Source organism: Triticum aestivum, chromosome 3D, assembly GCF_018294505.1.
Source record: "Triticum aestivum cultivar Chinese Spring chromosome 3D, IWGSC CS RefSeq v2.1, whole genome shotgun sequence".
Taxonomy (NCBI): Eukaryota; Viridiplantae; Streptophyta; class Magnoliopsida; order Poales; family Poaceae; genus Triticum; species Triticum aestivum.
The window spans coordinates 18,287,425-18,303,998 of record NC_057802.1 but is presented as its reverse complement, the minus strand read 5'-3'; the positions used below and the strand labels follow the sequence as shown (position 1 = coordinate 18,303,998).

The 16,574-nt window shown below is 41.3% G+C and overlaps 1 protein-coding gene and 1 long non-coding RNA gene across 2 annotated transcripts; both read right to left on the bottom strand.

Annotated features, from left to right (window-relative positions):
- Positions 1–8,663: 8,663 nt before the first annotated feature.
- LOC123073834 (uncharacterized) lies at positions 8,664–9,699 on the bottom strand. Its single transcript, XM_044496855.1, has 2 exons — positions 9,381–9,699; positions 8,664–9,159 (listed from the first exon to the last, which is right to left on the bottom strand). Exons 1-2 carry the CDS (start codon positions 9,672–9,674, stop codon positions 8,920–8,922), a joined length of 534 nt encoding a protein of 177 aa, XP_044352790.1. The 5' UTR covers positions 9,675–9,699; the 3' UTR covers positions 8,664–8,919.
- Positions 9,700–11,678: 1,979 nt separating this feature from the next.
- LOC123076956 (uncharacterized) lies at positions 11,679–13,142 on the bottom strand. Its single transcript, XR_006436296.1, has 3 exons — positions 12,900–13,142; positions 12,205–12,248; positions 11,679–12,113 (listed from the first exon to the last, which is right to left on the bottom strand). It is a non-coding gene; the product is annotated as an uncharacterized lncRNA (long non-coding RNA).
- Between the last annotated feature and the right edge of the window lie 3,432 nt (positions 13,143–16,574).

Sequence of the window (16,574 nt, the reverse complement as noted above, 5' to 3'; positions counted from 1 at the left end):
TAAGTGAAGCATGAGAGTTTAATTCTTTCTACAAAAGATCATGCTCTAACAAATATAAGTGAAGAAAAAGAGCATTCTTCAAATAACGGTTTTCCATGTGAAGAGAAAAGGCAATCCAAATTTCAAATGATATAAGTGAAGCACATGAAGCATTCTACAAGGCCATACTCAAAAGATATAAGTGAAGTGCAATGAGCATTCTATAAATCAACCATGGACTATCTCATACCATCATGGTGCATAAAAGAAAAGTGAAAACTAAATGCAAAAGACGCTCCAAGATTTGCACATATCACATGAACGAAACGAAGACGAAAATATATCGATACTTGTTGAAGATAGATGGGATGCCTTCCGGGGTATCCCCAAGCTTAGACGCTTGATTCTCCTTGAATATTTACTTGGAGTGCCTTGGGCATCCCCAATCTTGAGATCTTTCCTCTCCTCCTTCTCCTCATTTCGAGACCTCCTCGATCTTTGATCACTTCATCCACACAAAACTCAACAGAAACTTTTAGTGGCGGGGTTAGTGAATACGGCAGTAAAATCCCATCATGTACTACTATGACATCATTGTACAATTATAATCAAACATTACCCATTGTATGCTATCACAATTCTATGGCCCCAAGTCAAAGGAGGCTGAACAAGATTTCGAACATACGCAAATAATGAAGCTATAACAGCAACCTGTCAGAACAGGACAGTCTATAAAGATCTGAACATTCACCATACTTCTGTAACTAAAAATTCTGAAAAATTAGGACGAAATAAACAATTTGTATAGCAAGACTATGCAAAAAAGTTTCAGAATTTTATCACATTCCAGTGAATTTAAACAATTGTATTTTACGGAACAAAAGTTTCTGTTTTTGCACTGCACAAACCAACAAACAATCTAATCAACCTAAAGGCAAATCTTGGCACATCATTTTTATAATACAATGGAATTGTACAAGGGGATAATTATTTTTGTTGAAAAGTTTCTATAATTAAGATTCACAAAGTTTCCGTGAGCATGAACAAAGTTCAAGGAGCTCCCCCACCTCAACAATGCTTGTCTCTCTCACTTTCACTTTACTTTTTGAAAAGTTTTGTGTTCCCCTCTATATTTTTTTGTTTTTAGACTTTATAAAAGCACTCAACAGAAATAAATGACTCTCTAAAACTTCCGGGTTGTCTCCCTGGCAGCGCTTTCTTTAAAGCCATTAAGCTAGGCATAAAGTGCTCAAGTAATGGATCCCAAGGTATATCAAAGCCAATTTTAATTAGCAATGATTTGGCATTTAGTAGTGAGCGCAAAGCAACAAATATCAAGCAATGACAAAGTCTAACTCTCTTCCTATGCATCGGCATGTCATACAAGAATAGTTCATGCACATCAAGTAAAGGCCAATACATAGCATAAGCAGTTTCTTGCAATTTTATCGTGTTGGAAACATAGAAAGGCGGAGACGTAGTTCCTCTCTCATAGTAATTGCAAGTAGGAGCAGCAAGCACATGCATATTATCCTTATCAAAATTATCATGTGTGGTGGTAGGACGCGACCCATCAATGTAATCCTTAATAAGAGCAAACTTCTTCGATATAGTGTAGTTGGGAGAATTCAAAAAGATAATAGGACTATCATGTGTGGGTGCAATAGCAACAACGTCATTCTTAACATAAGGAACTATAGCAAGTTCATCTCCATAAGCATAATTCATATTGGCATCTTGGCCACAAGCATAACAAGCATCGAGTTCATCAAAAAGGGATATTTCAAATGAAACAATGGGATCATAGCAATTATCATAGCATTCATCCTTCGGTAAGAACGAAGGGGGATTAAATAATGTATGAGTTGGAGGGTTACTCTCATCAGAAGGTGGGCACGGGTAGCTAATCCGCTCTCCCTTCTTTTGTTCTTCGCTCTCCTCATCATCTTTTTCATCCAGTGAGCTCACAGTTTCATCAATTCCTTCTTCCATAGACTCCTGCAAAATATTAGTCTCTTCTTGGACAGCGGAGACTTTCTCAATAAATGCATCAATATCGGAATTGAATTTATAATTATCATAGAAATATTTAAGGATGGCAAAATTTGCAGGTCTATAAACATCATCATCAAAAGCTTCAAACTTTTCAAATAAAGATTCAATTTCAAAAGCACCCTTAAAATCAACAAATTCTTCTATTCGTTCCACATCATAATAATCATATCTACCATTGGCATAAGAAGACAAGGTTTCATTGTCATTAAATTTGCATGAAAAGGGAAGGTGTGGAGCGTTCATCCTAGAGCAACAAGTAAAATCATATCTCAAGCAAAAATCCCGAGCATACCAATGCCACATTTAAATTTGATCCCATAAAAGTTTCCCTTTTTGTGTCAACCGATAATCCCTAAAGTATTCACGTTGATCCAACGTTACTCCCATTATCATGTTGAATGGGGTTTTCTCAGGATTACCAAAGTAGTGCATAATATTTTTCACATAACGAGCATCGAGGGTTTTAGGAGGTTCCCCATCTCCATGAGTAGAAAATACAACTAATTTTTTTGGTGTTTCGTGTTCCATATCCATAACAAAAGATAGAGAAACTTTAGAACACGAAATAAAAATTACTTAGTGATAAAGCAAACAAGCACACACGAGAATATTCACCCCACGCTATAACTCACCGGCAACGGCGCCAGAAAAGGTCTTGATAACCCTCAAGTATAGGGGATCGTTTGTAGCCTTCTTCGCTAAATAAGAGTGTCGAACCCAACAAGGAGCTAAAGGTAGAACAAATATTCCCTCAAGTTCTATCGACCACCGATACAACTCTACGCACACTTGACGTCTGTTTTACCGAAAACAAGTATGAAACTAGTTTGTAGGAGCGATGCTAGAACCACTTTGCAAGAATAAAACTAGAAGTACTTTGCAAGATAATAAAAGTTAGGTGTTTAGTAAAAGGGTTTGTGTCAACAAGAAAGTTATTTGTCCCTAGGCACTTGATAACAAGTATCGGTAATCATTCTTGCAATTTTATATGAGGGGGAGGCATGAGCTAACATACTTTCTCTACTTGGATCATATGCTCTTATGATTGGACCCCTAGCAAGCATCCGCAACTACTACAGATCATTAAGGTCGTGAAATCCAACCATAGCATTAAGTATCAAGTCCTCTTTACTCCCATACGTCATACCCCACTTACTCGGGTTTAAGCTTTTGTCACTCTCGCAACCCACCACAAGCGAACCATGAACATATTGCAACACCCTACAGCGGGGGCCCCTCACGTTTGCGCGAGAATGGAGGGCACCGTAGGACAGCACCATAAATAAAATGTACAATCATACCAACCAAGATCATGGTTAACCCACAGGACAAAACATATCTACTCAAACATCATAGGATAACCATAGATCATTGGGAAATAATATATGGAGTTGAGTCCCATGTTTAAGTAGAGATTACAGCGGGGAGAAGGGGTGTTACACCGCTGCATAGAGGGGGAGAAAGTTGGTGTTGACGGTAGCAAGATTGTTGATGTAGATCGCCGTCACGATCCTAGCCCCGGCGGCACTCTGGCGCCACCGGGAGAGAGAGGGGGAGAGAGCCCCCCTCCTTATTCTTCTTCCTTGGCCTCCCCCCTAGATGGGAGGAGAGTTCCCCCTCTGGTCCATGGTCTCTATGGCGGCGGAGGGGCTCCCTCGGATATTGGATCTCCCTCTCTGTTCTCTTCTGTTTCGCGCGCCCCTGATCTGGCCGAAGACCGTTTCTTATATTCCGGGAGATCCGTAACTCCGATTGCGCTGAGATTTTAACATGATTTTTTCCGGATATAAGCTTCCTTGCGCCCAAAGTAGAGCTGCAACCGACGTTCAAGGAGGGCACAACCCACCACCACGCGCCAGGGGCCTCTGGTGCTCCCTAGTGTCTTGTGGGTTGTGTGGGCCTCCATTTGCAGTGATTCTAACTCCCAAAAATCACATATATTGCAAAATAATTCTCCGTGAAATTTTATTGCATTTGGACTTCGTTTGATATGGATTTTCTGCGATACAAAAAACATGCAAAAAACAAGAACTGGCACTGGACACTGGATCAATAGGTTAGTCCAATAAATCATATAAAAAGTTGCCAAAAGTATGTGAAAGTGGTATAATATTGGCATGAAACAATCAAAAATTATAGATATGACGGAGACGTATCAACCACCACCATCACCACCACACCGTCATGTTGGTTGTGACCTCATCTACTTCTCCACCTTCTCTTTCTGCATCAAGGAGGATGAGACGTCATCGAGCCGCACGTGTGCTAAACTCGGAGGTGTCGTTTGTTCGGCACTCTATCGGTTGGATCATGATCGGATCACGAAGAGTGCGACTACATCAAGCGTGTTATATACGCTTCCGCTTTTGGTCGACGAGGGTACGTAGATACACTCTCCCCTCTTGTTGCTATGCTTCTCCTAGATAGATCTTGGGTGTTCGTGGGATTTTTTTTTTATTTTCATGCTTCGTTCCCCAACACAATCATTGTCATTCCTCAATATATTATCCGATAATTCTTGAGCATGCTGAACAGTTTGTTCCCTAAAAACATAGACATCACAACTATCTAGGTAGTCCCTAGAAGCATCGGTCCATTGTAAAAGATATCAAGTAGTTAATTTCTCTTAAGAGTATGATCTTGCAAAGCATTAAGTAATTGGAGAAGCCTCCCCAAGCTTGAGGGAGATTCTCTTCTTCAAATTGCATAAAGTTATAAATTTCCTGTAAGGCAGGTTGTTTCTTATGAGCAGAAAAATATTTTTCAGAGAAGTAATATATCATATCCTGGGGACTATACACACAACTAGGAGCAAGAGTATGGAACCATTCTTTAGCATCACCCTTTAAGGAGAAATGAAACAACTTAAGAATATAGTAATAGCAATTTTTTTTCCTCATGAGTAAATAGGGCGCCAGTGTGATTTAATTTAGTAAGATGTGCCACAACATTTCCAGATTCATAACCATGTTAAGGATCGGATTCTACCAAAGTAATTAATTCAGGATCAACAGAGAATTCATAATCCTTATCAGTAACAAAGATAGGAGAAGTAGCAAACTTATGATCATATTTCATTCTCTCTATCATAGCTTTTTCTTTCGGCTTACTTAGTAATTTCTTAAGATCATCTCTATCATTACAAGCAAGAAATTCTCTAGCAATCTCCCCTTCCATAACATAACCCTCGGGTACTTTAGGCAATTCAAATCTAGTAGGATAGCTAGGCATAACATGTGAATCATAATTTTCATCATTTCAGTAATCTCATGTTCTTTAGCTTTAGCAATTTGTTTGTCAAGAAATTTACCTAGTGGCACAGTATCATCAAGCAGAGTACTAGCATCTTCACAAGTCTCATTTATAATAGAAGTAGTATCATCAGTTACTTGTGACATATTAGAATGAATAGCAGGTGGTGGTGTCGCAAGCCTACTTAAAACAAAAGATGAATTAAGTGCGGAGCTAGATGACAGTTCCTAACCTCCCCTCGTCTTATAGCGTACAATCTTGGTCTTAGCGTTTTCAGATTCTTCATGGTGATAACAGATATAATTCCCAAGTGAACGTAATGAATAGAGCTATGCTCCCCGGCAATGGCACTAGAAAAAGGTCATGATAACCCACAAGTATAGGGGATCGAGACAGTCTTTGCAGGAAGTATTTCACCCAATTTATTGATTCGATACAAGGGGAGCCAAAGAATATTTATGAGCTTAGCAGTTGAGTTGTCAATTCAACCACACCTAGAGAACTAAATATATGCATCAAAGTGTTTACAGCACAGTAGTTTGATAGTAGAAGTAATAGTAACAATAGTAGTGGTAATAAGAACAGTACCAGTTTTGTAGTGATTGTAATAGCAACAGGAACAGTAGTAACTTAGCAAAGATCAATATGAGCAAGCATAGGCACTAGATCAGCAATGGATATTTGTGTTGGATGACATTCTTCATGTAACAGTCACAACCTAGAGCGATACACAATAGCTCCAATTCATTAATTCAATGTAGGCATGTATTCCGTATACAGTCATACGTGCTTATAGTAAGAACTTGCATGCCATCTTTTGTCCTACCCCCCCCCCCCCGTGACAGTGGGGTCCATAAGGAAAACTAAGGGATATTAAGGCATCCTTTTGATAGAGAACTAGAACAAAGCATTAACAGATGATGAATACATGAACTCATCATACTACGGTCATCACCAGAGTGAATCCCAATTATTGTCACGTTGGGGTCTACGGATCATCATATATAATAGGTGCATAAAACTTGCAAGATAGGATCCAAAACACACTTGTATTCATGAAAACATAATATGTTCAGATCTGAAATCATGACACTCAGTCCCTAGTGACAAGCATTAAGCATAGCAAAGTCATAGCAACATCAATCTCACAACATAGTGGATACTAGGGATCAAGCCCTAACAAATTGACTCGATTACATGACAAATCTCATCCAACTCCATCACCGTCCAGCAAGCCTATGAAGGGATTACTCGCTCCCGGCGGTGAGCATCATGGAATTGTTGATGGAGAATGGTTGATGATGATGATGTGGACGAATCCCCATCTACGGAGCCTTGAACGGACTCCGAATCAGCCCTCTCGATGAAGAACAGGAGGTGACAGCGGCTCCGTATCGAAAATGCGATGAAACTTTTTCTCTGGTTTTTTCTTCGTGAAATGGTATTTATGAAATTGGAGATAGGACAAACAGGGTCCCGAGGGTCCCACAAGTCTGGGTGATGCGCCCTGGGGGGCGCGCCACCTGAGCTTGTAGCCCTCTGGTGGCCCCCCTGCGGCAGATTTTTTTCACCAATATTTTTATATATTCCAGAAAAATTCTCCGTAAATTAGATCCATCCGTGAACTTTTATTTCTGCACAAAAACAACACCATGATAGTTCTGCTTAAAACAACGTCAGTCCAGGTTAGTTTCATTTAAATCATGCAAATTAGAGTCCAAAACAACAGAAAAAATGTTTGAAAAGGTAGATACGTTTGGGACGTATCAAAGCGTTACACTGTTCTTCATGAACTTAATACCATAGATCACATTGGATAGCGGTCGATGGGTGGAGTAATAGTAGTAGATGCTGAATCGTTTCGGTCTACTTATCACATACGTAATGCCTATGTACTGATCATGCCATGAATAACATCATAACTATGCGTTTTTATCAATTACCTAAAAGTAATTTGTGTACCCACCGTTTGCTATGTTCTTGAGAGAGATGCCTCTGGTGAAAGCTATGGCCCCCGGGTCCATCTAAATCATATTACTAAAACCCTAAATACCTTGATGTAATTTATTTATTTTTGTTTTATTTTACAATTTATATATCTCCTACTATCATACTTGATCCTTACAATTAACGAGTACAAGGGGATTGACAACCCTTTTGCCCGCGTTGGCTGCAAGTATTTGCTCTTGTGTGTGTAGGTACTGCTAAATGTCGTTTGCTTGGATCTCATAATGGTTTGATAAACCTTCTTTACCGAGGGAAATACTTTCTGCTACTATACTACTTCACCCTTACTCTTCGGGGAAATCTCAACGCGTATCACAAGTAACATGCTGCTCAAGACTGTGGTCTCACCCATCTGAATTTCTGCATCAATTGCATCTGCTACTTTATCATAAGCAAGCATCCTCAGAGCATTAGTACATTTCTGGAGAGGAGAGAAAGAAAGTTTTCTGCAACAATCCTTCCTCGGCTTGAAGTTGTCATCGGCCTTCTCCACGCCTTCCACTACCCGAAAGAACAAGTTTCTGCTCATCCGGCAGTGACGGCGAAAGAAAGTTTTGTGGAATGTTGGGACAGCTGCGAAGTAGTCCGTGAACAAAAGCCGTGCACCGAAATCCTATCACGCAGAATCACTCTCAAGTCCTTGATGGAACCCTTGAAGTTTAGGGTTTGCTCCTCTGCCTTCTCGAACTCCTCTTGGATGCTCATCATCATTTCGGCATCCTCAATCTGAATCTGACAACGCGATGAACTAGTTGAATATTAGAGGCTGATTGGTTTGCAGCCAATTTTTGGCATGCCAATTGTTGGCAAGCCTATTTTTGGCAAAGCTGGAAGTTGCCAACATTTGGCAAGTTTGGCTACCAATTGGTTGGTTGCCAATGTTTTGCCAATATTTGGCAAAAGACAAGTGTCTATCAATTGGTTTGTTCCCAAATATGCATAACTCGTCCCGACAAGGAATTTGTTACCTACGTAATCCAGTACATAATTTACACGCTATGTCATACCATGGGCATAATTTACTAATTTAGAAGCACCATCAAACCACTGCAATATTGCAACGTAGCATGCACAAGGTCATCAAGCATCAGGAAATTTCTTACAAACTAGCTTAATTCAGATTTGTGCTTGACCAATGCATTACAAAAGGCAAGACCCTCTAAACACCATTACGGCACAGGAATTCCACTTAGCATAAGTGCATGAAAAGCTAAGTAGACTACAAAAGCACTTGCCAAAAGAAAGCCACCAAACATGTCATTCAGATTGATGGATCAGCAGCTGTGCGATTGTTGCCGTCGTACTTGTGCGCGAAATAATCAAGGACCCAAGCATTAAAAGTCTGGACGCTTGCACAGTTTAGGAAACCACGGAAAATTTCTTGTTCTGGCTTAGCAAGATAGGCTGCTAACTCAATCTTCTCATTTGCTGGGATAGTTAGCGACTCAATGTGTTTCCAAAGATTGGCATTGGGGTCTGTAACTGCTATTGGCTGAATAGGGGCAGCAGATTTCACAGTTTCAGCAAGACTCACAATGCTCGCTGCCACATCATCATCTAACACGCTGGCTCGACGCGCCTTGACCTTTGGTTTCTTCTTATGTGGTGCTTTAACAAGCTTGCGCTTCAGATTTGAGTAGTGCCTTCTGCTGGACTGTTGGGCGCAATCATGTCGGAATCACTAAGACCTTGTTCGGCAGTGGATGTGTGGTTGCTCGTTTCACTACTACCATCAGATTCCACATTCTCAATTGCATCATTCACATCAATAGCTAGTGAGCCATCCGCATGAGACGAGTCACTAAACAGTTCTTCCAGGAGATGATAAAACTTGATGGAGTGAGTAAGGTAGTTAAATTTTATTTTCTGCAACATAAACCAAAGCATGTCAATGCAATAAATTGTTTGAGTAGTTAATCTATGTAAGTGAATATTTTGACAGTGGTAAATGCAAAAAAGGAATATCTATTAACACTAGCATGCCATTTTCAAAATAAAAACTAGATAATCAGTTTAGCAAAAACAAGAATGATCGCATAGAGAACTATAAATCATGCAAATAGAAAGGTGAGTTCGAGCGAACTTACACCAAGCTTGCTTGGTGATTTCTCTGACTTGTCAATGTTAAATTTGTTAAGTACTTTATCGAAACCATATCCGCTCCTCCCCTTTGCTAGCTTTATCCACTTCCATTTCTCCTTGAATGACCTAAAGTGTCGATCAACTTGTTTTGCTGTAGCTGTAATTCCAAACTTGTCATTCAAATCATTAGCACATTGTAGATGGTGTTGTGCCTTCCACTTGAAGGTTGGTGGCTTGTCCCTTTGCTTCTCGATATACCACTCAAGCATATACTTGGTACAATCATCACTCCATGACATGTAATTATCACGAGAGCGAGCAACCTCAGTCTTCGCACCTTCTTTTTGCTCACCCATTCTATAAATGAAGGTCAGAAGTCAATATGCTATTATGTCAGCGAATATTCAAGGGTTTCAGCACAAACAAACAATCCATACATTACCCAACAGTACATTCCAAAATAAAAGTACAGTTCCACAATACACGGAAAAGAAAATTACAGAGCTAGATTAGCACAAAATGTCTAAACATGGAACTGCTAAATAAGGGAAATGTACTACAGGAAAGTACTTTCAAATGGTACTAGCACTACTCCCGCTCTCTGAAGCATCCTTGTTCGCCAATCTCTCTATCATTCCACATCTGTTGGGCAATCAAATCACGCTTGGCTGCCCACTCGCGTACATCACTCTCTCGGTCGGAGACACGATTGCTACTCCTTGGCAGGTGGTGGTACCAAGTTGGTTCATCATCTACAAACTCATCGGGTCCATTGTCTAAAATCCAGTTGTGAATGACGCAACAAGCAATAACCACCTTGGGTTGTGATTTCAAGGGTACGAAAGGTCTATTACTAAGAATCTTGAAACGATTCTTAATAGCTGCAAAGGCTCGCTCGACCGTTGTCCTTAGTGAGGAATGACGGTGGTTGAACAGCTCTTTTGGACAGGTTGGATGATTCGGACCATGGAACTCCTGTAGATGATAGCGAACACCTCGATAGGGTGGCAATATGTCCGGCCTGGTGGCATACCCAGCATCAGCCAAATAAAATTTTCCTACATACATAGTTGAATACCACCTTAAGTTAATTTTCTATGTTTAAACTAAACAACATTTTTTTAAAATGTGCAATTACCTTCTGGAATTTTGAGACCATTTGGACGAGATAGGGCATCATGCAATACAGCAGAATCATGAGCAGATCCCTCCCACCCTACTAGAACATACGTGAATCTAAGATCGAAATCCACGGCAGCTAGGACATTTTGTGTGGGATATGGCTTGCGGCCCCTAAACCTGTCCACATATTTTGAAGGCACACGTGCCCTAATATGGGTGCCATCTACTGCCCCTATACATCCCTAGAAAAAAAATTAAACTTGTGTGAATTAGAATGAACTTAGTTTGGAAATTAACTAGTATAACACACTGGTAGAGTTACCTCAAAGTAGGGATAAAATCTGTTTGGGTTGGTAGTGATCTTAGCATGTGTATCTGTAGACCGAGTGCAGATTATTTCACGGGCTAACTTCACAAGGGCACGTAGGACGATGTTAAAATACCTACTCACTGTCTCTTCGGATCGCCACAATGCAAATTCTACAGAGGAATGGGTGTGATATTGCCCAACAATTTTCAGAAACATAGCTACCTGCTCCTCATTCCTCTGTAGAATTGTTTCGACATGTTTCTAAAACTAGAACTAAAAGCAAAGGAAAAAAGGAAATGAACAAACATTCAGGAATAGTTGACCAGTCCTTGGATTGAATATAAAGATTGCACTCTTTCGCAAAAAAGAAGAAAGGAATAAAGATTGCACCATTGATTTGTCACGATAGACATTTGCGTCATCCACAAACCATATGATTTGCTCAGCCTTCTCACTCATTTTTCCTGGCTCTGCCAGTGGCAACAGTGGGCTAACCTCAGGATTGGTGCTCTTCTTTCCCAATGCATTCTCCAATGCAGCCCAAAAGGTTTGCACAAGAACTCTTTGCACAGAAAGGGCAATCGACATTGCAAAGGGAACAGGCTTCTCCGCTTCACTTGGAGCTGGCAGGGGCTTTGGACAGTTTAAATTGAACTGCCAAAACGTCTTACTTTTAGAAACAGAGGCAGTAGGATTCTTGCTCCCCTACTACTAGTAAATGTGAGCTAACTAGGAGAATTAACAAGTCACAGATATGAGGCCTTCACAGCACCCACAGCAACACTTCACAGCCAAAGCAATCAGACAGAACAAAGAGCAAAACGCATACAATTCATTACTCGAAGGTTGAGACGAGGAGAACACCATAACAGATTAACAACACGGCTGAATATAGATCTCTGATAACAACAGATAAGAGTGGCGATAGAGTGCTCTTACATCCCACATGCAACCACCGAAATTAGATCCCCACAGTGGCTACTAGATAGGTAGACACAAGCCAGGAATTATAGAGTACACCGGCTAGTTAAACATACAGGATATAGTACTGGTAGATAGCAGAACATATGGGGTGCAGGATATAGCACTAGTAGATAGTAGAACTTGCGGGCACAGTAGTAGATAGTAGAACATGCGGTGCAGGATAGATATTCCAGTCATTCACCATTGAGCCATCTCCCTTCAACGAAGCCGATGGACCCCAAGCAAAAAGGTGAGTGCTCCAAGACTGAAGCCAGCACCACAGGCCAAGGCCTCGTTCCTGCGCCTCTTCCTGTGTTTCTCTACAATCTTCTCCAGTGCCCGGCTTCCAAAGAGGAAGGAGAATGAATGTTAGGACGTGTTGCGCAATGAAGGAATCAATCAGACGACAATCTTGCATGTTTTTAGTGGCTTACCGAAACTCTGGGCCGAAGGGGTCGAGGTCGGCAAAAGCCGGTGCCTACATGCAGTAGAGTTTGAATCGTTAAAACTGGGGCCGCTGAATGCGAAATGACATGGATAATTTCAACTAAAACACACACACATATATATATGTATTGCGTCTGTCTAGGGCAACAGAGAGATTCTGGACTGGATGGCGCATGATGATTTCCAAAAACAAGTAGTGAATCCTGTTTGGATGAGTGGTGTTCATTGGTAAAATTTGGTATTTTCAGTTCAAAACACCAAGCTAAATATACAAGGTTTAACACAAACTTAAAGTTTGGCAGCAACTATCATCAGTCTGTCCGAAATCTCAAAATCATCAGGATTCTAGAAGAACATTCAGAAATTCCAGCAATTGAAACTACATTGCTAATTTAATCAAAATAGCTAAGAACATCTGGCTGGTGTCTCCTGGTAACAGAAAGATGATTCCGATTGCTAATATCATCAGAATTTATTTAACCCAACAACCTAAGCAGCAGGGCCTATCGTGCCTCCATCACTACTCCAAGAACATGCAACAAACTCCCGTCGGAGGGGAGGGGAGGGGAGGGAGACGGATGGATCCGACTAATCGTGCAACGCAACATGTCTTTATCAATCGATTCGATTGTATCAATCAAAGACTCAGAAGGGGGCGAGAAAATCGAGATGGGGAACGAACCGGAGCACGAGAAGAGACGCGAACCCGCTGGACAGCGGCGGGGATCTTCTGCATCAGCTTCGCGGCCATGGTGCGCAGCGCCGTAGCCATACCTCCACCAACCCAAGCAGATCTGGACGGCGGCGGCTAGGGTTTCCTTCTCTCGATCTCCAACACGGCAGCGATGGTGCCGGATCCTACCCCTTTTAACCCACCCAGCCGCCAAGTGGGCCGACCGCCTATCTGACTCGGGCTCGGGCTTCCCGTCGCTTCGGTGCATGTCCAGATTGCTGGCTCCCCATAACAAAAATATATGTTCTAAAAAAAAATAGTACTACTGTAAAAAGAAAAGGAATTACCTTTTTTCTTTTCGTTTTAATTTTTTAAATAAATTCAAAATATGTTCGTCAATCTTGGAAGAATGTTCATGAATTTGGAAAAAGTTTTCAAATTCAAAAAAAAATCATGGATATGACAAAAAGTTTGTGAATTCAAATCGATGTTCACATGTTTAAAAAATGTTCAAGAATTTCAAAATCCATTCACGAATTAGTTTTTATTTGCAGATTCAAAAAAAGGTACTTTTTCGTAAATACGCATTGTTGTATATCGTTTCATTGATAGGTGAAGAGAACGTACAAGGTTCATCTCGAGGGGGTGTGCACGAACCGGTGTTCGCAACATCCTCTTTTCGGGGCGAGCCCTATCGATGATTTCATTCTATACAATGCGAAATATGAAATACCAACGGTAGTTTCCAAGTGCCATCTCTATTCGACTCCCATGCTTATTCTTGAACGCTTGAAAACGTAGCATGAGCATGTTGGAGGTTGCTTAGCCTCGATACAATCATTCTAGACTACAGGAATAACTAGTGCTAGTCCTTGAGCTCTAGCTTTTGCCCAAAGCCGAGCCTCCTCCTTGATTGTGCGGACGAGCTCGCCGGTAGATCGCCGAAGGTCGTTGAAGAGAGCGGTGTTTCGATGCTTCCAGATACTCCATGCGGTTAGGGCTATAAGAGAGTTGAGGCCCTTCCCCAAACTTGCCGGAGAAGCGGCAAGCGAGCCAGACCACCACGGGAAGAAGGTCGCGTCGGCGCTTGGCAAAAGCACCGGGAGGCGACACCAGGATAATATCTCATGTCAGGTGATCTTCGACAAGACGCACTGGACAAACAGGTGATCAATGGTCTCAAGCTCCTGGCTGCACAACTTGCATAGAGGGTCGTGAATTAACCATGGCGCGCTCTTCATTCCGCAGTCCAGCAGCGGTCCAGGGAGGCTAACAAGAGAAAAAACTTGACGTTCATCGGTGACCAACACTTCCATATGGGCCGCCAATTGGGCGCGGTGGTGGAGCCAGTCGTGTATTGCCCGTTCTGGGTCAAGTTCCAAGAGATCTTGTCGGGCACGTCAGAAAGCTCGATCTGTTGAATACGCGACCATAGACCAAAGTATTTGATCGTGGCGGCTGGTCCCAGGGAAGGATGCATATCGCGGATCCAGGATCCGTCAGTGATCCCATCGCACACCGATCTGCAGCGCCTCCGCCTGCGTGGACTGTGGGGTAGATGTGTAGGCGCGATCTCGGCAACGGACAGTCCCTAGAGCCAATGGTCAGGCCAGAACCGGCAAGTATGGCCATCCCCCAAGGTCCGGGTCATGGAAGTGCGAAAGAACTGGTTGGTCTCCTCGTCTCTGGGGAGTTGTATATGATTCCATGGGCGATTGGGGTCCGCAGCCTGTAGCCAAAGCCAGCGATCCCTAAGCGTGATGCTCGTGCGGTGAAGATCGACCACAGCCATGTCTCCAAGCTCCAGTGGTCTAGAGATATTCGACCAACTAACGAGGCAGCAACAGGCCTTGGCGTCCTTATGACCATGCCACAAAAAGTCACGCACCACAGTGGTGATCTTCTTCAGGATTGAAGGGTTTATGGTCATGGCGAGTAGAATGTGCACTGGCATGGCCGTGGCACATGGCGAACACGAGCGAGTCTCTCACCCCACGAGAGGAGGGTGGCTTTCCAAGTTTGATAATCTGGGGTACGTGGAATTAATCTCGCCTTAGCCTCCGCATTTTGACCAGATGACCTTTTAAACCTGGACGGAAAGCGTATTGTGACTATAGAGGCAATATCATATACATGATACTAAATTATGATACTACCCGCTATGAGAGGTCTTATTTTTGTTATACCAACTGCTATATCATGACCCACTTTTATTTCCCTTTTGACATAAAAAAAGGCATAATATGAGGATCAAGATTGGCATAGATAATGACATTATTACAACTAGTATCTAATAGTATCAACATCCCTATGAAAATCCGAGGAGCAAACCCTAGAGTAGAGCAGCGAGGGTGCTCACCTTGGGCCTTTCAGTTATAGGGTCTAACTGATGTGTACAGAAGGAATCAAAACTTCCTATAGTATGACAATAGAATATACAAGTTGTGATTCTATCTTTTGATGTGACTTTCTTAAGAATGAAATATATGGATACATTCACTTTTATATCTAGGTTTAAATTGAATACAAATCAAACTAAGAAGCACAATATATACAAAAAAATCATGCATACATATAAGTAAGGTGTTGTTTTACCAAGCACCCATGAGATACCTATTGAGTTGACCGATGCGATTCAATACCAAGTATAAACCCCTTGTAGACACCTTACCGTACCTAGAAAATTATATTCACACCTAAGATATATAAAAATGCAACTTGCCCTGATATTTGCTTGAGCTTACGTTTTAGACCTATCTCCAAAGATATTTCAGGATACAAAAACATACATACTATCATATACATATATACCTAAAATCCATCTATGTGGCAAAAAATAATCAATGGATGTTTTTTTCCCAATATAGTGAAATTCAGTTTAACAAAATGTTATTGATGGGAAAAAGTAAGAAACTCATTTCCTATGCAATAATATGGTTATGTTGAGCTGACGTGTATTATCAATGGAAGAAGTTCTAATTGTATAACGCAAAATCATGTTAATGTTCACTAGAATGCGTAGAATCTAAGTGATAAATAATAGTTGTGATCACACTTTCATAAAATAAGTTTTATAAAAGTAAAATAGTTCAACATAAATCAATAAAGAAATGCTAGGTCATGCCATATATGTTTTGTTAAACTGAATTTCTTGAGTAACCATCTAAAACCGGTTGTTGAGGATGAAACTTAATTAGCCATGCCAAATAGTTGTTGAGGATGTAGATTAATCATGCCAAATAGTTCAACATGGGATTCAACGATGGGAAATGGATATGAAATAAACAATGAGAACTTAGTCAGGTTTTGGGCGCGTCTGAAAGATCAATTTCTTGAGTAACCATCTGAAACCAGCTTCAGCCACAACCTGACCACGACCAATGTCGGATACTCTTTGGGCTTCTCCTTTGTCATCTCATTGTACACCAAGGCGAAGAACGTCTCTACCAACTATTCTTGCAGCTGCTTCCTTGCAAATTGCATGCCCAGGAAGAAGTCAGGTACAACTACACCAAGGCTCGGGACAAAGCACCACCCAAGGAAGATCCTAAAGCTCCAGTACGACTTGTCAACAAGACATTTTAAACAAGATTAGACAGGAATATGTTTTGGTGAATTTCTAAACGAGACCATGTTTAATAGAGTTTCACCATGTTTTGAAATTTGATTTCTAAAACTTGTCAA

Coding starts and splice junctions, on each gene's coding strand:
- LOC123073834 (XM_044496855.1), bottom strand. CDS start 9,674: ATGTCATGGAGTGATGATTGTACCAAGTATATGCTTGAGTGGTATATC. Junction 9,160..9,380: donor AATCACCAAGCAAGCTTGGT/GTAAGTTCGCTC, acceptor TTTATGTTGCAG/AAAATAAAATTTAACTACCT.